Source organism: Scatophagus argus, chromosome 20 (assembly GCF_020382885.2).
Source record: "Scatophagus argus isolate fScaArg1 chromosome 20, fScaArg1.pri, whole genome shotgun sequence".
NCBI lineage: Eukaryota > Metazoa > Chordata > Actinopteri > Scatophagidae > Scatophagus > Scatophagus argus.
In genome coordinates this window covers 8183514-8211484 of record NC_058512.1, presented here as the reverse complement: position 1 = coordinate 8211484, position 27971 = coordinate 8183514, and the positions used below count along the sequence as shown (strand labels likewise).

General features: G+C 41.1%; 1 protein-coding gene across 3 annotated transcripts; it reads right to left on the bottom strand.

The window, feature by feature from the left end:
• Positions 1-90: 90 nt before the first annotated feature.
• ass1 (argininosuccinate synthase 1) lies at positions 91-26631 on the bottom strand. 3 transcript variants are annotated; one of them, XM_046374939.1, is made up of 15 exons: positions 26486-26631; positions 24834-24968; positions 23754-23822; positions 23027-23215; positions 20229-20285; positions 20058-20132; positions 18775-18845; positions 18659-18689; positions 12970-13060; positions 9543-9627; positions 8807-8871; positions 5957-6088; positions 3474-3630; positions 653-718; positions 91-541 (listed from the first exon to the last, which is right to left on the bottom strand). In XM_046374939.1, exons 2-15 carry the CDS (start codon positions 24933-24935, stop codon positions 493-495), a joined length of 1239 nt encoding a protein of 412 aa, XP_046230895.1. In that variant the 5' UTR covers positions 24936-24968; positions 26486-26631; the 3' UTR covers positions 91-492. The 3 variants fall into 3 exon arrangements, with proteins under 3 accessions (XP_046230895.1, XP_046230896.1, XP_046230897.1); XM_046374940.1 differs by lacking the exon at positions 26486-26631 and adding an exon at positions 25963-26102; XM_046374941.1 differs by lacking the exon at positions 26486-26631 and adding an exon at positions 26070-26088.
• Positions 26632-27971: the final 1340 nt, after the last annotated feature.

The following is a 27971-nucleotide window of genomic DNA, read 5'->3' as shown; positions in this document are numbered from 1 at the left end:
ACACTGACGGGATGATTTGTGTCACCAGAGTGTTTGCCTTATGATCAATATTCATTATTTTCTGTAATGAATTAAGAAAAAAGGCTGAGGAAGAGAAAACACAACTCATTTGATTTTATTTCTGAAACAAGGAATTTGTGTTTAAGTACAGACCTACTGATGCAAAGAATGAGACAAATTCAGGAAAGCAAAAGTTAAGAAACACATATTACTAAATGTCATTCACATTATAATTGAGGAACATTTTTGTACCACAATTTCTTGGTCATGATGTTACATTTCATTTATTTTTCCTCCTTCACTCTTCACCACCTTAAAAACACAATTTTACAGCAAGAGTCTGGTGTGTCTCAGGTGTGTTAGACACCCTGATGCTAAAATAACTACAAGTAGACAATAAGGCAGAAAGTGGACAATGGAAGCACCAAGTCTAAACACATTGCAGCTGAAGACACGGTGGTGAGAAGAAAGACTGTTCACAGACTGCAGCAGTTACTGCTTTGTGGTGGAGAAACCCTGCAGACGGTGGTGTTCCCTTAACCTGTGGAGAAGACCATGAAGGACAAAAAGATTTAAAGACACTTTTAACAGTCAGTTTTAACTGTTTTGCACAGCTGTTGGGAATCATTCATAAGGCTGAAGGGATGCTAACCTGACGGCATTAATCCTGATGAATCCAGAGGCGTCACATGGGTCATAGTCTCCCTGCACATCCATGCTGGAGTGAAAAGTAGTTAAAAAAAAAAAAAAAAAAAAAAAGAGGCTGGTGAGACCAATCTTCTAATTTAAGGTTGGAGGGAAACATACGTCGACACAAACCAGGTACTGATGGGCAAAGTGACAGGATATTCTGGCAACAGCATAACTAGAATGTTTGGTATCACTGAAGTAAACACAAAGCCTCATTAACTACTGGGATAACTGGATCATTGATAATCTGCGCTTTTGAAATAATGTTCCAATCAATTTTCCTCTGAATGCCCCTCTTTGGCATTGTTTGTCCTGAATAACGGATAATCAATATGGTACAATATAAACACACCCATCTTCACAAGCGTACAAAAGACACACATAATCCATTTTAAAACAATCCCATCATATCAACTCCGTGATAAGTGTCGAGATGATTTTGTAATCTGACGTTTCTGTCTTCCACTTTATTCACTTTTTCTACAAAAGACGTGAATCTATAACTTGTGCGACTGCGTGAGCTACGTTGTTTAGGCTGCTTGTTGTAAAGTCATCACTTGTCATCACTTGAGTGTGTGTGTGCGCGTCACACAAAGAGTCTGTGTGTGTTGTGTAATTACAGTAGTTTCTACCTGCAGGGCTTAATACACTCCCTCACTGAGTCCTCTCCTCCCTGCGACACCCCCAGCCCCAATGTACAGCTTGCACTCATTCTTCAAAAGCACTTAGCAAAAGAGGAAATTGCCAACAAATGATAGGATAAACACTATAAAAAAGAAAGAGCGACAACTAAATCATCAACTCTCAATACAAGGCTCCCTACCCGGCACCTGAACACCATTATGAGTGAGTGGCTTAAAAGAATATGGCAATGCGTGTGCGTGTGCGAGCATGTGATATATTTTGTGTATTTCCTTAAGAAACCCTGCAGTCTAATTGAGAGTGGAGCCAGCGGACAGCGAGGAGGGTGACATTTCTGTCTCAGATTGGTGCGGTGACGGGCTGTATTACCACTGTGTTAATGACGCCGTTTACTGTTGCCCGTGGAGAGCCAACAGGATGCCAGCAGGGGGTTTCATGCCTAATCTGGTCTGTGTGTGTGTATGTGTATGATTGTAGCCTTCATAAGGTGGTGAGGTGTGTGTGTGTGTGTGTGTGAGCTGAGCCGAGCCCGCTGCTTTCAGCTGTCAGGTACAGCACATGTATGTATGCATACAACGGCACTATAGAAGTTTGAATAATCTGCAACATCTCCTTTTCAAACAATATCTAACGGATGGATTGCACCACCTATCAAAATATACTTTTATGTACTATTCATATGGTCTAGTCCTCTTTTCCTCCCTTATGAGGACTTGTATATAGCTGTATATTGTACTCTGTTTACTGTAACTTGTAAATTGTTAATTTATTTTAAATCTATATTTTTTTTGTAACTGTTTTTGCACACTTTTTGCTCTCTTCTTCTGTTCTTGTGAGCTGCCACAACAAGTGAATTTCCCCACTGCGGGATCAATAAAGTTCATCTTATCTTATACATATTTTGAGGGAGAACAGTTACTGCAGGACCACAGCCTGGTGCACTGGCGAGCTTCTCATCTTACAGACACTTATTTACATTTGTTCTTCTTTTAGCACTTTATGCCTTTATTAGGCAGTGGACAGTAAAGTGCTGTCAGGAACAGTGGAGAGAGAAATGACATGGTCAGCTCCAGTAGATGGGCAAATCATATAGTTTTGCATTGACTGATTCAAGTTTAAAGTATTTCTGAATTATTTGTGGGTCTTTTTTTAATAGTTGACATTTACAAAACAAAATAATACATTTGAGACTGTTTTGTGATGACTTACGATTGGGCCTCGTATCGGAAACAACTGCGCCCCTCTGTCAGAGGGCTCGAGGTGATGCTGCAACACAACACCTGTGTCACATCAGCGTCATCCCAGGTAAGGACTGCGTCTCTACAAGGTCAGCTGTTGAACTGAGAACGTGACTGATGGAAAGACTGATGATCCATAATGCATCCTGAGCGACTCAACAGTTATTTATTAAATGTTTTGCTGAAGACAAAATACTCACAAAGTCTGAATACAGTATAATCTCTGTTTATCTCCCTCGCCTACACAGGACAAAAGTACATTCAGCATATTGATTTTTTTTCCTTGGCTTTTTCTCTTGCCACACAAGCCTAAGGAAATGAATGGCTGACTGTGGGAGACATGTCTCCTTGGCTCTCTCTTTCTGACCTGCTTAACTAGCATGACACCCATGTATTTTCCTTCTAAAAGCCCAGTGAAATCACCTCTCTCCTCTCGCTGAAAAACGCCATTAGCTCTCTGACTCTGGGGTACAACTAGAGTGTGTGTGACTGAAGTGGAGATAGAGAGGCATATGGAGGGGTTTCACTTTGGTCAGTGCTGAGCCTGCCCAGAGGGGATCAGGGGTCAGCATCCTGAACAAACCCACTGTTAGCACGCTTAAGAGGCCATGGAGGGGGGGGAATGCAGTAAGAGGGGTTGGGGTCGGGGTCTGCCCTCCAGGAACTGAGCTTGACACTTCTCTGATGTCTTTGTGAGGCAGGGTCGGTTTAGTATGTTGATGTGGAAGTCATATGAGAACTTGGGCAAACTGACCCAACAACAGGCTTGCTGGTGAACATGTGGAATAGCTGCACTGTGCCCAGAGCAGCCAAACGCAGCTGTCAAGTCAGAACAAGCCCGCACTTTGATTCACTGACTCACTCACACACACACACACACAGTCTTATTCTGTCCCTGCTTACCTGACCAACTCCTCATTGTAAAGGGACTTGCCCGACTCTCGTCCCAGGATGTAGACCTGACCCTTGAAGACAGAGAGCTGTACTTTGCCCTCCACATTCTCCTGGGATTTAGTGATGCAGTGTCGCACAAAATCACACTCCGGGCTGTACCAGAAACCTGACAAGATCAAGAAAACGGTAACATGTTAACATTTAAAGCAAAAAGTGTGGCTATGAAGGCCCAGGGGGGTAAGATTTAGAACCAAAACTGTTCATTTGTGTGTAATCACCTGAAACTAAGAATTGCTGTGATTTTGTTACCTTAGAATGAGCATTTTACGTCTTCAGAAAGAGCTTGTGCTACTCTACAGAGTCCACCATGTTGCACCTTAAGACTTCTACAGAGGCCCAGAATGGACAAATCAAACCCTAGAGCTTTAGAGAGGGCCTCTCGTGGTGAGACAAGGGGTGTTTAGCTGGTTGCAATCCGTGACCACATTGCCACATGCTACTAAATCCTACACACTGGATCCTTTAAAAGTGTTTTTGATTTCACTGCTTTTTTTATTATTTTTTTTTAAACACAGAGACCCTTTAAAGGCTCCGTGGATAATATTGCCCTAAGTCATGAGCTGTATATGAGAAATAAAAAAGTGCCAGTAGTTTTGTTGATATTTGGTCTTATATATATATATATTTAATACCGTGAGTTTTATGAGAGGGCTACTGTGGCAGGCCCTATACTGGTCAGAGGGTTGGTGGCTGTGCCAAGTGTGTGAATGGGTGAATGCATCATGTATTGCAAAGCAGTTTGAATGGTCTTTAGACTAGAAATGCAGTCCATTTACCAATCAAGTTATTAATTGGACAACACAATCAAACAAACACACAAAAAAACAAACAAACAAAAAAAAAAAGAGGATGGACAAGTGGAAGAGGAGGCTAAGCAAAATCCTCGACTAACAGCAGGGTCTAAAGGGTGGTGTGTGTGAATGTGAGATGCCACAGTTCCCTATTTAGGAGCTAAACCTCTTTCTTCTTACTTTGGTCTCATTTCGGTTCCAGGTGAAGTTCATACACCCCTTTCTTTTGTCTCATTTCACTGACCTGGCCCATCAGCCTCTGAGACAGATGGGCGAGGGATGCGTCTGTATATGTTCAGAGGTCAGGCACGCCCCACTCAGCGGGGGTCCTCCTCTCATCAGCAGCTGACCTCCACCTCATCGTCTGGCCACGTTCAAAGACACAATCCTTCTCTGCATTCATTGCCTCTCAATTGGCATGAGGCGTCGGTTTAGTTCAGATTCAACCGGAGATGTTTTCATGTCAATTCTGTCTACATGTCACTACAAGTGTCTTTGTATGGCCTTTATCTGGGCAGATTTCAGTAATGAAACCGAGAAAAGCACATAAATATCTGCATTTAAAATGTTGTTAAATGTTTGTGCCTTCACCTGATAAAAGACATAAAGTGCTAATTAGTTATTAAAATTTACTTTGATGAATTTTCTTTTAATAAACTAAGATGATTGCGATCGTTGTGTACTTCCTACTTGTCAAATGCCCTTTTGCATTGGCACTGTGCTACCTTTAATAGCTGCTAATTCTCTGTAAATTGCTCGGGTAAATAGTGACGTATTAATGCAAAACAGATGCAGGACAGGTGGATTGTTAACATAAGCCCCACTGCCAGCTGTCTTGCCATCTATCAGAGTTATTAATGATTTAAACCCACAATGGGTTTAATCTCTGAAGGTAGTACCTTTGTGTGTATGTGTGTGTGTTTTGCATCTCTGGAGGGTATAACTGAAGTGGCCTAGTAGTCAGTCTCTAATGGCACTGATCCTATTATGTGGATGAAGGTTCAGGGGACCGACGGCTGAGCAGAAGGGATGATTAAGGCACCTGAGCCAAGAAAATCTCTCTCTCTCTCTCTCTCTCTCTCTCACACACACACACACACACACACACACACACACACACACGGACATAGGCACACACTTAGCATGTTCACTTCTCTCCTAATCACCGTTGAAAAATGAACTTGTGTCAGTGCTGTCTGGTGGACTAGGTATGCAATGGTGTAATTAGTTATCTTAGGTAGTTATTTTATGACATATACACCAACGCAGATACATCTGCCATAAAATAATAATGGCCTGGCTGATTTATCAGTCCGAGTCTATTTCTGAAAACAACAACTACCAGTGACCACCCACACAACTTTGTAAATGCCTTCATTTGAGATGGTGCAGAGGACAATATAGCACAATTCAACAACAACAAAAAAAATCATATCATGGACAGTAACTATTTGTCAGCATGTCAAAACTAAAGATTCTAATGTGTTATGCCAAACCCTGGAACTTCTGAACAGTCTTCCCCATCCTTAAATCAATACATGGCACACACAGATTTAAAATATCACGACTGAGCAATCTGCTTTAGAATAAAGGAAGCAATGGACAATACATTTAACAAAAATACGTATTTTAGACGCTTACCATTGTAGACGAGTTCGGAGAACCTGATACCCAGGCCCTGTTTGATCCGACGCACTTCTTTGTCCATGGTAAATGTTTCAATGTCTAAGTGGGCCTTCAAAAGAATTGTGCCTCCTGGGGTTTCATATATGCCTAAAAAACACAGAAAAAAAAAACCAAAATGAATGAATATTTGCACAAAACACAGGATTTTTTTTTTTTTTACACAAATTAAGAGATAAGTAAGTAGATGAATGCACCTTTACCAGCCTGTATAATGTTGTCCATCCCAAATATTCAGCATATCTGTCATTTTGATTTTTAACGACCTACACCTTTTTGAGACCCGAACACGGGGAGATAATGTGCAGAATTCTATAGCACAATCATCAGAGGCCATTCTTAGGAGCATAAACTGCAAGCCCTGAACTAACTACAAGCTAAAAGCTCGATTAGCCGTCAGCTGTCTGACAGACAGGCCTTCTCAGTGCTCACAAAACATAGATGAGCCTGTCCTGGGTAAATGACAGGGTAGGAGGCCCCTGCCAGCCTGGAGCCTGGACCAGGTCTCTGCCTACCCTGCAATTTACCCCCTCTGGACAGGGGGAGGTGGGGTGAGAGAAGAAAAGATGAGGTAGATGACAGGAGAAATGAAGCTGTCACTCAAATGTCAGCAAAAACAAAAGGAGGAAAATGCGACCAGGCAGATTTGACAACAGAAATAGGAGCTTTATCAATTACATCAATTTTTGTGACAGCTGAAATTTTTGAAAAACCGCTCTGTTTCCACATCCAATATGTGGTTCCTCACATCATGTGTCATTTTGAATGCTTGTCATTCTTGTTTGATTCAAACTATGCTACCAAACAGGCACTTAACTACAGCCAACACCGGGGCTGCCAAATTTCACAGTTTGTATGGTGTTTTTGTGACACCAAAACTCCTTCCTTAGATTTAACAGATGAATGCTATTAAAACTCTTTCAATCAGCAGTGCAGCTCAAATCTGTACAACCCCAAAAACATCAGCACTGGCACTGATCTGAAAGCAGAGAGGCACTTACTTTGTGCTGGTGGCCAAAAGCAGAGCTTAGCAATGCTGCCAGTTGACTAAAGCTTCAAAAGGTTGTCACCTGAGCGACAATGGCTTGTGGCTTTTTGGTGATCCAGGGCCAGAGAGGGCACGTAGGGACATTTCCGCTGGCTCTATCAGATAAATAAGTTAAAACTGCCCTCCAACACAACTTGGCTTAAGTGCTCAAAAGCCAGCTAGCTTAACAGAGAGGTGCAAACAATGAAACGCTATCTGTGTAAGCTCCAACAGTGGCAGTTTGGTTAAGCTTAAGGAGACAACACCTCCAGTGGTTTTTTTTTCTTTTTTTCTGAGTTTTAATCTTTTATATGGTTACTGCAGGTATGCTAACCCTGCTGCAGGCCTGAAGGGCTTCAGCTCAGGAATTAAATCTTCCTAAGCTCATCCCCTCTGACCCTTTGGGCAAACTGTTAGTCCTGCATAAACAGGCAACACATGTAAATAAAAGCAGATAAAAATCTTAAGATGGATAGAAAGTCACACCGAGTATATTTTAATGTGAAACAATGTGAGCATTTTCATATAAATAATCTCAACAAATGAAAACTGACAAAATAAACAAGTAAATACATTAAATATTGCTTTTCTAGGAACTAATTCTTTAGTGTTAGAGTTTGACAGTAACGAGGACTTGACATGTTTAGCCATTTCCCGCTTTTGATAGGTGCACCTCAGCTAACGCCATCACCTGTGCACAGGTCAGAGGCCTGACAGCACTGTGACAGGTAGGAAATGTTGGTCTAGCACATAGGCTGTTGAATGTTTTGTAGCACAGTGACAACATTCTTGACAAACCATTTCAATCCCCTCCGCCTCCCTGACCCGACACAAAAAAATGTGACCCAACACAAATAGGTATGACATGTCCCCATTCAATCCCTCCCATCATCTATTGTGCTTACACGACTGCCATTCCAGAGGAGACCAACATGTACACTCCATGGTAGTTATTCAACCACTTGGACACCTTGTGCTCCACCTCTTCCTATTGCTTCAGTGGAGGAAAAAGCTTTGATCTTTTGTTCAGCCGAGGGGAGAGAAAAGTGGCTTCCCATTTTCCAATTTCTACCTGCCAAGTTGCGCCACAGCCACAGTCTGTTGGCCAGTCAATTTGCCAATCATAACACATAGTGCCGTGAAGAGTGAGTGTGTGTGTGTGTGTGTGCTAAATACAAGGCCAGGACAGCTCACTGCCCTTAAATATCAGCAGTGGTAACACATGCAGAAACCTAACAAAGGAGCTTTTCCAGTTTCCTGTTGATACCAAACATAAAGGGACAAAAATATGCCTGTGCGACCACATTTGCACATTTGTGATCAACTGTGCATTTGTTTGTATCCAGTGAAGCATGCGCACAGTTATCTTGTTCACAGTGTGTGTGTTTTCTCTATGTGTGTGCATGCATAAGTGATTGGAAATAACTTCACTGTCTATGATTCCAGGTGAACCAGAGTAAAACATTTCCTTTGAAAAGAGTGTGTTTGCCATACAGCCCATTTTTGTGGAAGTGGAATAGCAAGAGTGACACTTAAAGCACTCATGTAAAGTAACTGCAAATTGCATGAAAGCCCTGGATACTGAAAGGAAAGCTTCTGAATGGACAAATTAAAATACTGAGACGTATTTCAGAGTAAGAGCAAATGTGTCCATCTCTGCGTATTTACAGCATATATCTGTGTTTGTGTAAGTGAGGAAGCCTGTCAGGCTAATTTGGCACACAAAGAAAAATGTCATAAAACGTGACAGATGAAAATAAATATCATTTTTAATTACTTACCTCGGGACTTCATGCCAATGAAACGGTTCTCTACAATGTCAATCCGACCGACGCCGTGTTTTCCACTGAGAGAAAGACGGGGGGAACCAGACACACATTCATACATTACTTTCACCTTGAAGTAGACTAATGGACATAGGGAGCTGTCACACTTAAGTAATAATTTGTAATTGCCCTGTTAGTCAAACATGATCATCTTTTAATAAATGTTACAATATTGAAAACCTCTTTCTTTCACCATCTCCTCTTCTCAAATATAATCTTTTGAATAGCAAAGCTCCAAAACTATTTCTGTTTCCCATGACTGTGGAAAGTAATTCTATGCCATTAATTCAGAACTACAAATGTTAAAAACTAGCTTGTGATGCATGTAATGAAAAAGCAGCACTAAACATGCTCAAAAGCGACAGAAGAAAATAGATTTTTCTCTGGCATCAGTCAGCTCAACTTGAATACTTTTCATTAATTCAGACAGGTAGAAAGCAGAGAGGGAGACAAAGTGGAGGAGATGCGGGAGGGAAACGTCTGGCGGGATTTGATCCCATTCCCTCAGCGACAGACACACATCATCCTGGAGGTGTTGAATTTAACCACTGCTCTACCTCTGGGAACCCTTACATATTCTGATAGAGAGGGTTCCGTATGCTGGATAACTCATAAATCATACATGGAAGGTAAAACTGCTCTTCAGCAAGGGCTTTATAGACATTAGAATCGGCCGCAGAGACATGCTCACCCAACATCATTGAGGTATGAGAAGATATCCAGTGGCGAGTCCTTTGATACGCCTTCCTTCACATTGGTCACCCTGACAGGCACCCCTAAAGGAGAAAAATGTTGATGTCTTAAGTAACATGGCACCAACATGCAAATAACACAAAAATAATAAAATAAACTTTATTGTACACTGATTTATAGGACTCATAATGTACTTGTGACTCACTTACTGCTGTTAAATACCATTACGGTCAAGATAAAGCAACATCACAATCTGTGATGCGTTTTATGTTTGATATTCGTTTTGATGCAAAAAAAGAAAAAAAAGACATACACAAAGCAGGTAACTTTTAAATTGTATCCTTCCTGCATATTTACTCAACCTGGCGTGGGGGAAAATACTATCCCGTGGTATACATCAGTTAGCTGTGCTGTTTGTACTGTTTTCTCAATTGAATCTGTGAACAATCCTACTATAAAATGTTCACATGGAGTATTGAATTCACCACAGTTGGCTGGTTAAGAGAAATTACAGCCATCTTTGCAATATTACACAGACAGAGTCTTTAAACACAAGGCTGTGTTGCAAAAACTATCATTTTGAATTGTATGAAAAACTGCACCTGTGTGAATTTTTTCGCCATCATTCACTACAAATACGCCTGCATGGAAATCTAATAGCAATACAACAGACTGACGTCCCCTGCCTTTTTACTTTTTGGGAGGGATCAGAGAATCAATCGGCACATGGTCCACAAAGAACAATAAGTAAAAAAAACCTTTACGTGGTTTAGTTCATAAAGAGTTTTGGAAAAAATAAATTCCAACTGTCTAAATTTTCAAAAAGCAATGAGCTGATAAAATCTGATGACAAGTGCTAATTATCTCAGTCACTGAAATCAATAGTCGTCAGCGAAAAGTGAAAACCATCACAAAAGGAGGTGGTGAGAAGGGCTAATAAATTCAAAGGCCCTGCACGCAGCTTTGTTACCCATACTCTCTTTAGCGCCGAGATTTTTTTTACGCCGATGAGTGTTTGCACGTTCATGCCCATGTGCAGGAGACAAAACCGCTTGCAGAATCATCACCCATCTTCCTATGTGTATCTCGAACTCTAACACACACACACACCAAAAGACACCCATATTCATGCCACACACACTTCCTCTCTAAGGCCACTTAAACCAAGTACACATCAATCACTGTCACGGACCTGCTTATTCATGGCCTTCAATGAGCGACATGGGCCAAAGGTGGAGGCGAGGAAACAAACATGACACATGGGTGTGCGTTCATGTGTGTGATAAGAAGGGAATATAACAATCTGAGAACTACACAAGCAGAGGAAATCTGCTGAAATTCACTCTCCATCCATCCAGCGTTTGGTCCCATACATGCTTGGGTGTTTTTGCAGTTGCCATTCAAACAGCTTTGGAGAGAAAAGCAGCACTTCTGCTCGCCTTTCAGCCAGTGTTTACAAAGGCCTGACAGGACTGACACGTGAAGGACTTGACAAATTTTTTCAGACAAGGGCTTTGTTGATGGCCCATTCTCATATCGCGGGAATCGTGCCGGCTCCCATGGAAGAAGAAAAAGTACCTCCCAGTGCAGGAGAGGGCAGTACGGATGATGCATTACTAAAACCGCAACACCCCCCCGCCCCCCCAAGATACCTAATAATTAGATTAAAAGTTCAAATAAATTAAGTGTCTGAACGTGGGAGTATAGGGACTGGCCTTTCGTCCCTGTGCTCTCTTTTTCAGTCGCTCTCTCCATCATGCGGGTTCTATCATTCACTGAGGGGTCTTTTTCTATCCCGTGATCCCTTTCTTCAGTTTTTCGCAGCCTAACAGTGCAGACAATGGGAGCGCAGACACAGTTGTAGGAAAAATTACTGCTTTACATTTTTCCTCTCTGTCTCTTTTTCCTCTCTACTTCTTTGGCATGAAAGGAGGGAGGGATGAAATTTTTTTTTTTTCTTAAAAAGGGAGCGGACTGGGGAATGGAGTGTTTGACGGGGGAAAAGGTTCCTGTCGTTAAATATTCTTTTTTAATCAGTGAGAAAACTTTGGTGAGAAAGGCAGGGATGAAAAGGTGGGAGGGGGAATGAAATGAAACATTCTTGTGCTGATCTTGTGCTCAGAGGGAGGAGTAGGCTCAGGCCTTTGTGTGGACAACTAAAACAGCTTTTGTCATAGGGTGCTCAATAAAGGCACCGGGAATAAGTGTGAAAACAGAGCGCAGGGCCTGCAAAGAACCCTTGAAACCAGACTCAGCTTTACTACCACATTACTGTTTTACAAAAGCATAAAAGCATATCTCATCTCCAGCTGAACTGACACCAAACTACTAGTTTTATAGTTAAACATTTTCTTTCTGGTAATGTGAGATCTGAACACTACTCAGTGGGCATTTTAATTTGCACTTGTCGCGGCTTTAGCGATCACAGTTACTCCCACGACATCATGACAACCTTCTGAACTTCCTTCACTACTGGAGCTCATAAAGCTGCCCATCAAGCTCATATGATCAGAGGAGCTAGTGTCTCTACAGCCTCCACTAGTGACCAGGGATGAAGGGACATCTGGGCCATTTGCCCCAGGCTCTGATGTTTCTTTGCGCAAACATGCGACACTTTCCACTTTTCAGCCTGGCCCTCGTGGTGATATATCTAATGAGCGTTTCTCTGGCCCCTCAGGGCTTGGTGTATAAGCTGGACTTAATGCTTCCGGCCTGTGTGTGTGTGTGTGTGTGTGCCCCAAGGACAAACATGGCAGCTTTGGACCAAGTAATGCTGTGAAGGGTTAAGGATAAGTCTGGGTGGTCAGGAATGGTGATAAAGTGCAACCGGGTCAGCGTGTGAGCTGTAGCCCTGCAGCGATAAGCATCAATGTTAACTAACATGAAGAAACATGGAGGGGACACTGAGTGAGGACGGACACAAAATCATGCAAACTAAGTGAAACGTCCAGCACTTTCCAGCACATGATATACAACAAAAACTAAATGAAAGTCCAAAATTAATTTGCCCATAAATATTACATGATTCAAGCTCAAATGCAAAAGGACCAAGTTGCATTTAATCGACAGATGCCATATCCATGATCATTTAGAAAGCCAGATGGTTCCATCTGAATTAAAGCTGGTTCAGTTTGAAAGGGAAAATGTAATTGAAAAATGTTACAGATCTCTAATTTTGTTGTACATCATGTAAGACAAATTTAACACGACAAATTTGCCTTTCCATTACCTTGAATGAATAATTCTTGTTAATATGAACAAAGAGCTCAAATTAGTAATATCAGATCAGAAGATTCATGATGTATATTTTATATTTTTAGCAAATTACCTGTTCTCCGATCTACATCAGCGATTAGGTTTTAAAAGTAACTAAAAAAAGCAGACTGACAGAGGAACAACAGGTGACACATGTTGCAAGTACAAACCATTTCTGAACTCAATCTCCAGTACATCAGGGACATTGGGAGAATCTTCTGGGTTCTTGGTCATCAGGTACAGGTCAGCTGGGGCATGGCTCTGAAAAACACACAAAACACACACACATACACTTTCACTCTCTCCATTTCACACACTTTTTTCCTCCTCGATGAATAACCATGACCTTCTGAGACCTCATCAGAGAACAGTGCGGCCGATGGGGAGACTATTGTGCGAGGTGATAACGGACAACCAGAGACACGGCTGGTAGAAGAAAAGAGAGGATGATGCGTGAAAAAGCAGAAACCTAAAAATGCCATCAGGAGTTGAGTGAAGACAAAAAAGAAAATCAATGTTCCATTTTTCTCCACTATTTGGTTTCATTTTCCCTGCACGGACCTTCGCCACAGGTAAAGGCGGGGAAAAGTGGGATGCAGCGAGAAGCAGAGTGGGAAAGGGCAAAAGAAAGAAATGACTCACATCCTCAAGAATAGCGAACACTTGACAAGCCAAAACACACCTGATACGATGACAGAAACTATTTGAGCAACACTACATCCTCAATGCCATCCTGCCTTTCTGTAAAAAAAAAATAAAAAAATCTCAGATCTACTGATTCTGTCATGTGTCTGTAGTTCTTCCCTTCCTGTCTTCTTCACCTCCTCTAATGTTCCAGTTCTGACTTTCTGAGAGATGTTTTCCTTCTGTTTTATTTTCAAATGAAGGACTTTGCTAAATGGGAATCAAAGTCCGCATCCTAAATCCACTAAAGTTGTCCTGGATGACAGACGTTTGTCGTTTTTTTGTTTTTTTTTCCAGCTGGTGGGAGCGATTTCAGTAAGTCATGGTTGGGACCTAAAAGAGCGTGGCAGTCTGACATGTCTGCCCAGCGATGTGGCCCTCGAACAATTACACAGCATTAGGACAAGACGATGGCCGATGTCTCCTGAGCTGAGGCAAATTGCAGGGGGACTATGCAAAATAACTACTGGGTGCATTTAAATGGAAAGCTTTACCAGACACTAAATCATCATACAATAACTAATCGGCATCTGCTTGTCGCCTGTCAGTGAGGAGAAAACGAGCAGCGCAATCACTTTCCTTCCTTTTAACTAAACACCAAAATTGACTGGGAAGGCGCCTGTCTTCCTCTCCTTTATTTTCTGCCTCAGTGCCCTGAAAGATGCCAAATGAGAGCGAACAGGAGAGGGGCGAAATGACTACCCTAAAAAGCCTTTTGATGCATACTCTTTTGGGGAGTGTGGGGGGGTGTATTGAATTTTAAATACCAGAGAATGAGAAATTCTGTGGTTCCTGTGGTGTTATATACTGGTTGTAAACTAACGTCTGTCTTTTACAACCTTCAAATAAAACAAAGTATAGCACACAAGAGCCAGTAGCTGTGACAGTATTTGCTGGTTTTAAATAAACAGGAAAACTGTGGTTATATAGTTACAATTTTTGACATGTTATGATTTTGCCCAGCATATTTTGTCTTTCTGCCAAAACGACAGTTTCCCTAGAGAGATAAATATTTTGATTCATGAATTTTAATTTTTCATTTCCCCTGTGCGTAACTAAAAAGGCTTCGTATGACGACAATTTCCTCCTGATCAATTAAAAATATATTTTTTAAAAAACGATACAAATTCATCCCTCTGTCTGGGTAATGCTTGAAAACTCGTGCATGCTCCAACAACAACAGCCTAAACTTAATAGGCTATTGGATACAAAAGGGGAAAAAAAAGAAAGAGAAAAATAAGGGGAATAGGCTTGTTTCCAGTGAGCGAGAGATCAATGCATTTCAATTCAAACCCCCTGCAGGTGGACCTGTCCCAAAGCCATGGCCCTGAAAGAGAGGAAAAGGTAGGGACAGAGAAGGCGGGGGGGCATTGGGTATTGGTGGGAAATGGGGCATGAAGCGCACCATCATGTAGCACAGAGCAGCTCCTTTGGCAGTCTTTGCTTCTGCCATATTGTTGTGCTAAACGTGGCCCATACAGCAAAGAAGAAGCCTGACGCATGAACTTAAAGCAAGTAAATTTCTATCTTTCCACATATTAGTTGCCTCATTGGTTTTCAATCGAAGCCAACAGAGCCCAAAAGAGGGAGAGGTGACAGGAGGGAGAGGGGGAGGGAGGGAAGGGACTGTTGAGAGGGAGATAGAAGAGAAGAGGATGGTAAAAACATCTTTGGCGCAATGGGTTGGAAATGACGCCTAAATCACCACGTTTCAAGTCTGTCCTTCTCTTTAAAATGCAAACATGGCAAATTGAGACAAAAGTAAAACAATATACACATGATGTGCTGGAGAGATATTTATATTCTTAACACCCAGGATGTTTTGGTTAATGTTGGGGCCTCAGCTGAATTTAATGAGGACAAGAGACACTTCTCCGCGGAGGCAAACCACAGTGACACCGAGGTGGACACAGGGAGCACTTTGCAAGTAACACAGGTCAGACCAATCAGACCTGAGGGCGGCAAAAGCACATGACAAACGTTGACCTCTTTGCTTCAAAGGGCACATTCACATGCATACACACACCTACAAGCCCACTTCCTCTCCCTACAGGCAGTGTTCTGTCCATCTATCTTCCTAGCCAGCCATGCGACCGGCAGAAAACAAGTTTTAATTTCCTCTAGGTGAGCAGGGGCTTGGCGTTACGCTCTTTTACTCCTGGTCAACAAGAGCGGTGGCCCATCAGCTCCCTGATCAAAGAGCCGAGTTGGCCGAGGGAAGCTCACTGACAGAGGCTATAATTAAGACTGAGGTGATGTTTTAATGACTCAAGACGAGTGTCAGGCAGCCCCAGGCAGGGCCCTCGACTGCTCACATGTGGAGGGACCGAGAGAGGAGACGGAGAGGAAACTGCAGGGTTACTCTTCAGACCTGATGAATACCACAACATGTTAAACAGAAATTAAAATGTGGCCTGTTAATGTCACGTAGGGGCTGATGATATGGTTAAAATCTTCTATGTCTGTGCGCATTCAGGAAAAAAGGGTAATGCCATCTGTTGGGAAAACATCATACAGCGGTACACAGTGTTATTGTAATTTGATCAAACTTCGAAAGAGGTATCTATATGTACAGAAGTACTTATACAAATTAAATATTTATGCATGTTTTTCTTTTCTTGATGTGTGTATACATTATTTTGGCTGACTCTGTATATATCTCGTAAATTAAAATTTTCGATGGAAAAGTTGTATGTGGTTAACCCTGTGAATCTCAAACTCAACAAATCACAAATCAAAATCCTGATAACAGATAGCCGAAGTTGCGCATGTCCTCACGCTGCCAGATGGAGGTGAGTAAATAAAAAAAGGTATTGTGCTACAGGGAAGATGGTTTAGGGTTATCAGGAAGGATACAGTGTTAATCATAGAGTAACCTGAACTCCGCTGACTCTTATCTACAGGAGAACATATGAGCGACCACTTGGACATTCCCTAATCTGACGGTGTTGAGCAGAGAGGGGTCTTTGTACCACAGGTGGTGGGGGGTGGGGGGCATTTTGGGGGTCTGAATAGTTGAGGGTCACCCTGAGCCTTCAGGGCTGTAACTGGAGGAGAGTGAGTGGCTGACACAGAGAGGAGATACTTGGAACAAGGTGACCTCTTTCAGATGACCCATCAGAATCTGTCACGTCGATTTGAGCACTTGGTTGAGAAATTAACTTTTTTGTAGTTGTACTTATTATATTATATTATGTTATTTTTGGGGGGTTCAATTTGTGTTTGCATTTAAATTCATGTTTAAACTTGGAACTGCACTTTGATATTGTGACGTTGTTCTGATGTTCATCCCGATCCTAATTAACAAACATACTTGGAAAAAGTCAAATTACCAGAGGGGCCAGGGGTTGTGGCTATTGAAAATTACTCAATTATTACAGCTCTTTCAAAGTTCAAATTATCATTTTGTGCCCTGGGTAATGTATTCAAATCCTTTTACCACTCTGGACCCCTGCACCATAAATATTTCATTGTATTTAATGCCATTAATCGATTCAATATTGGAGTAAATGGTCCAACACAAAACCCCTGAAAGAAATCAGTTACACAATACGGTCATCATGCATCGCTATGCTATTGAGCCGGTCCGTCTCATTCTTTTCAAAACATTTCTCCACAGGCCGACCACTAAAGAAGCAGCGGAGGGGTGGGAAAAGGACAGAGAAAGAGAGAGAGAGATAGAGGTCTGTGAGTTACAGTGGCCCTGCCCCTGCATCTCCACTCCAGCAGCGCGGGACCCCTCGCCTCCCTGTGACACCCCGTCCATTGGGGACTCATCTGTCTGGCGCGCTGTCTTTGTACTTTACTGTTACTGGTGACATTTTGGTGTCACGGTGTCACGATGAAATGGCTCCCCTCCCACGTTGCAGCCCGCGGCGGCACAACCAGTGGAACAATGAGGTCCCGAGGAGTTGGGGCTGGAACTCAGGAGGCCCCAGCTGGGCGCAACGCCCTAACCCTTCCCCCTCCCCGGCTCCCATGAAATCGGGAATTAGTCGAAGCGTTGCTGACGACAAGTCAGTGTCTGTGTGTCCCAGGCTCTTCCCAGGGCCTGGCGAGGACCCAGGGTGAGCAGACACAGAGACACAGACACAGCAACCAAGGGATGGGAGCTTTGGGGGTCATTGGGGGCAACCTGTATGTACTGCTTTGACCTCTGACCCCAGAAGAGATCAAACTCTGTCTCACCCATGGCACTGTGGGAGAGTGAGTCACGTTTGTCCCTGATGGGACTGGCATGGGTCAGCAGAGGGGACAGAGGCCTTAATGCTGTGTTATTTCTACAGTCACGCCACAAACGATGGATTTTAACTGTAACATAAAATGTTTAATTTTTGTCTTTCTGCCGCAGTGGGAATGACGGATCACACTGCATGAGAGGAGCACAGAGGAGTATTTACTGTACTCAATAGTAAACTGTACCAGTTTTAAAATCTACCCTCTGTGGTGGTTGGCAAATGTTCTGGGTTATTTTGTCTCTTCAGCAGCAGCTACACAGTAAAGGTTTTGCACACGAGTCACACCCGTACCTTTTTTCTACTCTACGCTGTGTTTGGACTCCGAGATAATCAAACAATTGCACTGATGTCCAAAACACGTGTTATGCCTCCTTACCTTTTGCTCAGTAATCAGTAAAGCAGTTGATAAAGAACCAGGCTGATAAGCAGAATTATTAATGGTACTGTTATCAATAAATTTCTAGCAATTCCCATCTCTGGACATGTTATCTAAAACTCCTCAGGTGTACATTTCCACTCTCCACCTGCACAAATGGTACACGTGTTTCCAGTTTAGTTATTCCAAGTTACTGAGCAATGATGAAAGTGATTAAGATCACAAATGGACTATTTTATTACGGTCAGTATTGTCCCACATATTGTCCAGTATTGAGCCTATCACCATGCGAAATAAGTTGCATGTTATTTCAGATGATCTCAAATGATTTTCTTGCTCTTTTGACTTCGTGACCAGCCTATATGTAAAGAAATTTCTTAAGTCACTGGAAATATATCAGTCTCGGTGAGTGGGACACCATGCCAGCACGGATTCATTTTTAAAGTAGGTACATCACATGCTAGAAAGTGAAGGGGCCACAAGGAGGACAAAGGAGTCATTAAAAGTAGGATTTATATTTTATCAAGACTGTGTAGACATGCCATTAGGAACTGGACTTACCTTAGGATTCTCCAGGACGCCAGACTCATAGCTGCAAAGAAACACAATTTAGAAAATAACAGTCTATTTTATAGTCATTTAAATAATGTGACATCAAAAACAACAGTCCTACCCACCTAATATGCATGAGGTTGGCATCCATGCTCCAGGGTGCCCGAGGGGTGACTGGGACAGGGATGCCATGCTTCTGTTTGATGGAGAAAGCTGTTATGTTACATACTTGCTGCTTGTAAGCTAACTGCACCTCAGTGTTTGAGACTTTAAAATCAGAGCCGTGCTTGTATCTACAGAAAGTTCAGAATACAAAAGAACCAAGCAAACTATTTCCGGTGGTTAGTTTTTGGCATGCTGTGTAACCAAAATACACCCGTTTCCCCACACTGCGTTTGTCTTTACGAGTCCGCAGAGAACAGAACAAACACAATCAACACAGAGAGATATTTTCATTATGTTCGAAGGAAAAGTCAGCAATTCAGTGTTTTAAGATTGGGTGATTTCACAAGTACTCCACAAGCCAGAAAGAGAGTGGTGTTGACTAAAACATGACAACCTTCCAGTGGGGAAAACACTGGTTTACTGCCATCTAATGGGGCCACATGAACAAACAAACAATAAATCTTTGTTTTCTATATAAAGCAGTGGATGTTTTATCTGCCATGACCCACTTCAAAAAAAGTTAAAGTACCCTGTCCCAAAATTTATATCAAAGATTAACAATGATAGGGAAAGCTCATAAAAGGAACAAAAGTCAGCATGTTAGCATCAGCAAACTCTTGTTTGTTTGCTTCCCTACAATAAATCACATTCATTCACTTCAGTATCACTCCATATTTTCCCCCCTGGTCATCCACACGCCCTGCAGTGGGCACCCCAGGGGGGCCCCCCACCAAATTTGCGACCACTTAAGTAATTATATCTAAGAATGGTTAACTGTAAATATGATGAGTGTCAAATTACATTTCAGGTTCGGAGAGTGGGAGTGAAATAACGAATTATATTCTTCATGACAGGCCACTAAATTCAAAACACAAGGATGAGGGGATTTAACTTAAAATTAAAGTTATAAGCCATTAAAGGATAAAGAGAAGAGGAAAGAAACACACAGGAGAGAAACCACTAAGTGGAAAAAAAATGTTTTCCTTTACAATGTAATGTAATCACACGTTTTACTGAGAAGTCATCCTTGTACGTCAGACAAAACCAACCTTTTCATGCCAAAATTACAATTTTTACACTTTTGACAAATTCTAACATCCCTTTTCAGTAACTGCAGTAGTTTTAGACCCAGACAATAGTAATTTAAATTAGTAATTTTATCACTGACATCGTAATTGTTAACTGGTAGACAGACTGGCCTTCGGTTTTTGTGATCCTGACATTAACAGGCTGGTGGACCTACCTGAGCATATTCCATCAGGTCTGTTCTCCCCCGGAAGCGGTTGTAGAACTCGGGGATCCTCCACGGTGCGATGATCTGAACAGCAGATCAGAGAGTAAAAACATCATTTCAACAGATGCTGGGTTCAACAGCACAAGCCACAACTCCTGTACAATAAAGCGGCAAACTTACCTTAACGGCAGGGTACAGGGCGTAGCACGTGAGCTCAAAACGAATCTGGTCATTGCCCTGAAAAACACAAACACGTTTCAGCTCTTTGTACAAGTGAGGTGTGCCAATATTCACTTGTATTTAGGTTAACAGTTTAACATCAGCAACAGTAACTGTTGACTGATTAATCTACACATCATTTCCTCCATGAATTCAATAAGGTCTTGTTCTACAATGTCAGAAAATAGTGAAAAATGCTCTGAGCTATTTACCACAATCAGTTCACATATTCAAATTGCTAGTTCTGTACAACTAACAGATTAAAATGAAAAGATCTACTATTTACTATCATAGAACCCTCACATTTGAAAAGCCACAACAAGTAAAATTAGCCTTTTGTTTATAAAATATCAATAACTAAAATACTGGATTAGTTTTCTGTCAGTTTGACTAATGAATTAATTGCTTAACAATTCTGGCGGATCAGTGATGTTTGCCACATCTGGAACGGCTGGTGAAACATGTCGGGATCACATCAGACTTGTGCTTTCATTCCCACGTTTTCCTGTGCTGTGCCGTGTCACTTTCTTCAGTATCAGTGACAAGAAAATCACAAAAATATAGACAGAGGTGAGCTGCATTGTCCTCATCACCACAAACAGCAACAAAAAGCTGAAAAATGTTTAGACAGCTGAAGATGTGGATCAGATTATTACTGGAAACTGGAGTTGGCACTTTATGATGTGGTACATGGCTCCATCTACAGGCAAAACAGGGACACTACATTTAGACTCAAATTTGGACTGGAAGTAACACAACAACACTTGAAACGTGAAATTATTGAATCATGAACTGTATCAAAAGAAAAGACTTGTACGAACTCTTCAGTTCCACTACCTTCAGTTCCATTTCAAATTCAATTCTACTTAAATTACGAGAACTTCGACAGGCCGCTTCCCTTACACTTTTCAACAACAAAGCTGCTGCACTTGATCATCTGTGTCAGGATAAAGGTGACTTCCCCAAATGTTTCTTTCGTCTCGTCCAAAATGTCGGCTCATTTTCTAATGAATTTTGAAGCAACACCGGCTTGTGTATTTTCTGTCCACGGCTGATGCAGAGAATTCACGCCTTGGTTTGATCCAGACTTGATTAGTGTGATGTTTGTGTGATCATATTACACTAATTTTGGCTTCACTTCAATGGCTTCCTATCCATTTCAGCTCAGACTTTAATATGCATCTGATGACTCATAAAATCGTAAATGGTCAGGTTTGGATTTGCATGGGTGCCTCAAGGGACTCAAGGGTATAAGGACAGAGAACAGCACATGCTGTACAGGTTGAACTGAATAATCTTTATCTTGATTTTTACAATCCTTCAGAAAAAATTTCAAGGTGTAATTTTAAGATAATGTTTTAGAATGCAGTAAAAACAAAACAAAACAACTGAACGTAGTGTTATCCTACGGGAGCAATACCACAAGTATGGACTACTTTCCTGGACTACCTCATACTTGCACACACTTGCACATGGATATTTATGCTGCACATGCTAAAACTGGCTTCTTTATTTAAATGTTTAGTTTCATATTCTATTTTTATTTAGCTTATATATCTATTTTATTCAACTTTTCATTTCATATTTTTATATTCTACTTAATGCGTCCTAATTTCGCACCATAAACGTGAGCTGGTATGACAATAAAAGTTCCTTGAATCCTTGTCATAAACGATACAGATCTTTATCACACTGCATTAAAAGAATCCTTTCATGTTGTTTTGTTGTTTTTTAGTTCCTTTTGCTCTTTAAATTTTCATGGATGTCAGGCTAATGTTCAACATTTTTCGGGCACTACTTACTCATGCCAATCAGAGGAAGCATTTCACAGGGATGCAAAGCGCAAAATGCCTTTTCCTTTTGAACTGCCATGTCTCATTTCTCATTAGCTGACGATTCAGATCAGCATGAGGAAAACATGCATGCAATAGAAATGTTAACATCTGTTTCGTATTCACAGGAAATATCCATTTTCTTTCAATGAATAAAGACAAGATGAAAATGAATGTAATCAGGCAGAAATGCCTCTAGGCAGGGTAGATTTCCGACATATTATCGTTGTTTGATTAACAAAAGTTAATGTTCAACCTTGCAAACACATAGTCTAAACTGTGGACAGCGACCTTGTTAACTATTACGTGCTCAGAAAGGGCCAGCTGGGTCGTTCTTGTGGACCGGATTGATCCAAACTGTCTTCTTCATTGGAATCATACACCTCCGAGCGCATCAATTGTTTTTATCGTGACTGAATGCTGGGCTGCTGCACTGGTGGAAACTTTCAACGATGAGTCATTCATCCTTTGTTGTAATGATATTAATGCCATACATGCTTTATCAGTTTGTTTTCTTTGACTGAGAAAACAATGAAAACAAATGCAATATAAATATGATCTCATTTCATCACATGATTGAGAACCAGTTTCAAATTTGAAACACCATTTGCACACTTGAGTCTTTTTTTTCTGCTCTGTTTCTACACTGTGCTCAGACTCAGAGATAATAAAACAGGCCTACTTTTTTGCTACACGCAAAATTAATGACGACTCAAAGGAATCCATACATAAAGAACACCGATGAGCAAAACTGATAACGGCAACAACTGAAAGTGGACTTTGGTTCCATAGACTTCCATTTACTTTGTCTTTTCTGTCCCTTCTCTAGAATGAAGTCAATTTCATCAGGCCCTGAGATTCAGCTATATTACTAGATTGTTGGACACTCTCCTTCCTCAGAACATATTCTCTTGTCTTATGCTTCACCTTTCCTGTGGCCCCATGGGAGACAAAATGGGCTCCCTCCTTGCGTGCAATCTCGACCTGCCGGCGGGCGATGCAGGGCCGTGCTACAGCAGTACCCATCAGGTATCGGTCCTCGTAGATGGCATTGGCTTGAACTGCAGGCCAGATGAAGTCCTCCACAAACTCTGCACGCAGGTCTTCAATGAAAACCTACACAGGAATGGAGGTCAGGACACAGAACAGGGCTTTGAGTTTCCTGTGAAAAAATGTTTAATGAATTATTTATGATATTGTTCCATTCTTGGAAAGGAAATAAGTCATGTTTGCCACAAAAGGGCTTTGTCTAACTGCAAGTATGTGATGTGAATGCAGAAAACGTTGCTCAGTGTAGAACCACAATAAAGGAACTACTGCTTTCCATTCACGACAGCATACTATGACATTATCATTGAAGAGAAAACTTGTGTTTTGGTCACTGGTGATTGGTTAAAGTTGTATCCAAGAGTTTTAGGGAAGATACTGAAAAAGATGGCAAAAAGCACTACATTCATGGGCTATCTTATTATCTGTCTTATTTGATCTTTAGCTTCTTGAATGTCAGTATTTCCCACCAGCTCATAAATGTAGTATCATAAAATAAATATATACCAGCATTGTATGGACTGCACTGCATTTAAAAAACTAACATTACTGAAACTATTTTAGTAATGCTGTGTAGGAACAGGACAATGTTCCTTATATCTCTTACCTTCTTTGCACCAAGGCGCTCTGCCTTTTCCCTGGCAGCTTTAAAATCTTCATCTTGCCCAATATTGGCCTGGAAAAAAACCCACACAAATGTAAGTGCACACAAATTTTCATTAATATTTGCCACAAAAATTGCATCAACACAGTTACTTCACCTTATAGCTCCTGTCTAATGACATGCAAGCCCCATGCAGACTCTTGACTGTACAAGGGTTAATACTGACAATCAATCATACTATAATTAAGATTTCATCTGTTGAGAACCTCCTCACAGCAGAGGCCAAGAATGAACACCACTTAGGAGCTTGAAGGGGCTTGTCTGATCTCTTGAGCTGAATGCTAGACTTGGGGAAGACCGTTTACAGAGACACAGTACTGATCCAGAAAACGGAACAAATTTGACATTTTTCTTAGATTAAGAACCCATTGAACACATACAACAAACTATGTTGCGATGACACTGCAGGGGCATAATGTCAACTCTTTTCCATTACTTAACAGATTACATTTGTATACCATATACATTATTTAATTATATTTCAGACAATATTAACATCTCACTGCAAAACACATTCCACATTCAATTAGTTATTCCTGTGTTGTATTATCCATTTCTGCCTGACTGTTGGCTGACGCAATTGTCTTTGACAAGGTGACACAAGTGCATAGCTTTGTAATTTCGTTATATGGATCAGTGCCTGCTATTCTTCTTCTGTTCCCCTGGACAGCCAACAGCAAAAAGATTTGGAGAGCAGCGGTAAGCTATAGACCATTGCCCATCCCCCCGCACTCTGAACTATAAAAACGACCGAGTGAAAAGTAAGCAGCAAGAAAATCTGCTTGCTGTGCAGTTCTAAACTGCAACAGGGCGAAAAGTAAATCCAGCCAGTTTGCACTTCCATAATGAAGTCACTATAGCCTCTATAGATCTATAAGTTGTGGTTTTGTTTGGCTTTTTTTGGGGGGGGGGAGAGAGATTGGATCATCTGTCTGAAAGCAGCAAACTGCCACACCTGAGATGCCATGAATGCAAACACAAACTAAGACAACTGTTGCACACAAGACAGGCTCTAAACCTTACCAAGAACGCAATTACATCGTAGCCCTGTTCCTTCAGCCAAACCAGAATGCAGGATGTGTCCAGTCCTCCACTGTAGGCCAGAACCACTGTACCTTTCGACATGATGAAGGCCTTTCAGTCCAACAGGTAGACAAGCTGTGTGGTGGCAGCAAAGAAGAGTCAGCAAGGTGGCGGCTTCATCAGTCCTTAGCCTTACACCATAACAGATGTCAATGTATAACCCGAGTGTAATATGGAGTTGATTAACAGCCTCCTGTTTAGCAAGTTCTACAACAACATGTCACAACCTGTTTTTTAAAATAACATCTTTGTTGTTTGTTTTACATTTGCTGCTTATACTGAAATGCAGACTTGCTTTGAACGAACAAAATTTGACAAGGTCACATTGCTCTTTGGGAACTTGTGATGGACATTTTTCACTTAGTTTAGAGACTAAATGATTAGATGACTGGGATTTAATCAATGAAGCAAATAATCATCAGTCAGTAAAGGTAAAGTGCTCTTTAAGCATGTTTAGAGTGCTTTACAGCGAGACAGTACATGTTGTCAGGTGAAAACTCCTAAAGTTATGTTGCTTAAAAATGCTCTAGAAATGTCACCGGAAATCAACTTCACGAACTTTTTCGAACCTGAAAAAAACAAAACAAAACTACAGAAAAACAAAATTAAACAAACAAAAAACATGGCATGATCAATTTGCCATCAAACTGTCCTACAATTACAATTTCGTAGCTGCTAATTTTGGTAGCCTGTCTCACATGCCACGATATGTTGGTTCTTTTAATCCGAACTGGATAAAAAAGCTTCATCGGCACTTCCTGAATAAATGGTTCCGTTGCTTTCACGGGCAGTGAGAAATGTCAACCCGTAGCCTAACAAACGCTCTGCATGCGCCATCTGAGGGATTAATTGACAAGCTAAACACATACACACTATTGTCTTTTTTTCTGTGATAGCTAACTACATTTTTTCGGGAAACATACGTTTAATATGCGACGGCGACTTTACCTCTCATGCCAGTTGAAAATCAGTGCAACCAAACAAGTCCAATTAGAAAGAAGAGATTGAATGACAGATAAAGCCTCGAATCAATCGAAACATAAAAACACGAAGATGGGTTTGTACTTACTAAAGACTGGGTTTTGTGAGATGCCGTTACCCTGTGCGTGCGCGTGTGTGTGTGTGTGTGTCGGTTGACGGGGAGTGGAGGAAAGTCACAGCTGTTGCTCGACTCACAGATTTGTAATCTCCCTGCTGGTTGATCCGGACTCGCAAAGCGTCATCTTGTGATACGCAGCCGCGTGGCGGAAGTACTCGTCGCCGTTGCCGAAGTAAAAGTAGTGCATTCAAAAGTAAAAGTTTTATCGGCACAATTGACTTAAAGTATCAAAAGTTAAAGTGCTCGCTCTACCGAAAACGTTTCATGTAAACAAAATGTAACTAGCTACTAATAAACTAAGTATGTACTTTAACCAGCTGAAGTGCTTGAGTAAACTTATGAGGTTAACTTTAGTATTTCAATTTTCTGCTACTATTGCAAATATTGCAGTACTTTTAATTTCTCTACTAATATGCACTGCAGCTTTTGACTGCAGGACTTACTTGTAACACTGGTATTGCTACATTATATGGACAAAAGTATGCAGACAAACCTCTTTATGCGGCTTCTGGCTACCAGGACATTTTGGACAATGCTACACTTCCAACTTTGTGGCAACAGTTTGGGGAAGGTCCTTTTCTATTCCAGCATACAGCGTACAAAATGGGGTTTGGAGTGGAACACGTGCACTGAATTGATGTCTTCTTCTAAATTAAGGGGTGGCTCCAAGGACAAATATGTCTGAGGAGGGCATTCATTTTAATTTTAAATAAAATGCTATACAGCATTCATCCCCTTTCTTAACCTAACATAATGAAGTCTTAACACTGGGCCCTTCTGAAAAGAGAGGACCACACATTAACTTTAGTAATGCCAATTCCCTGGCAACATTACAGCCAATTAAATTACTTAAAAGCCAGTAGACACACAGTAAAGCCTCATTTTTAACAATTAAGGCAAATTCTGCCAATTCTGACCTTACTTGTTATGATGAAGTTATGGTGTCACTACATTACTGTCATACGTTATCCAAAATGAAGGTATTACTAATTGCTATGAAAATATCTAAATAACACTAAAGCAGAGACTAATGGCAAGCAGTGTATTAATCTGTATAGTGCTGACATGAACACATCATCCATCAATCTGTTGATCTTTGATTCATTGTTGAATCTCTAACATCACAGAACCTGCACAGAAACTTCGGTTCAATTACTTTTTCTTATTGATGGCAGATAAGTTTACCATATTACAATGCATAGTTACAAACAGCACATAAAATGGAAAATAATGACTTTATATTAATCGGTTTAATCTTTGCAGATCAAATCTGAGTTGCCAGGGTGTCTACAATGTATAGTTACCATATTTTTGATATTTCATACATGAACACACATGCAATCATGTATGCATCCACTGTAACATTTATAAACACACAGACACATAGGCTCGAAAGAATAGTATGTATAATTCCCCATATTTCAATCATCTTTTTTTTAACCTAACCCAGCTTAGTAAGAACTAGTTAAATAGTTCCATTTTCTTTATCCTATTTGTCCACACAAGACAAATTTTCAATCATGGCAGCATTCACAACACCACTGCAACAATCATCATCAGGTGCTGTGTGTATGTAGTTATCACACTTACGCATGTTATTTCACGAACGTGACTGAAAAATGGTGACGTGCACCATTGCAGTTGTTTTACCACAGCAGTCCAGTAGGGGTCAGTATTTGCTCAAACTCTTTTCACGTTACAAAAACTGCTGATTCCAAGACACCAGTGATAACATGTATGTCTTATTCATATCATTTCTCTCAGTACAGCAAAACAATGTATCTGAACATTTTATCACCATTTCCTGACAAAGCTGTAATGGCTCCTCGGCAAGCCTTTATGATACCGCATGTTCAGTGCTTGCTTCGTCGGTAGAGAATTTGCATACGATCATCCATTGATGTCCTTCACTTTCAGAGCTAAAAACCTTGACTGAGACAGTAACTTTATTTATTTTTTTTTTAATTTTTATTTCTTCG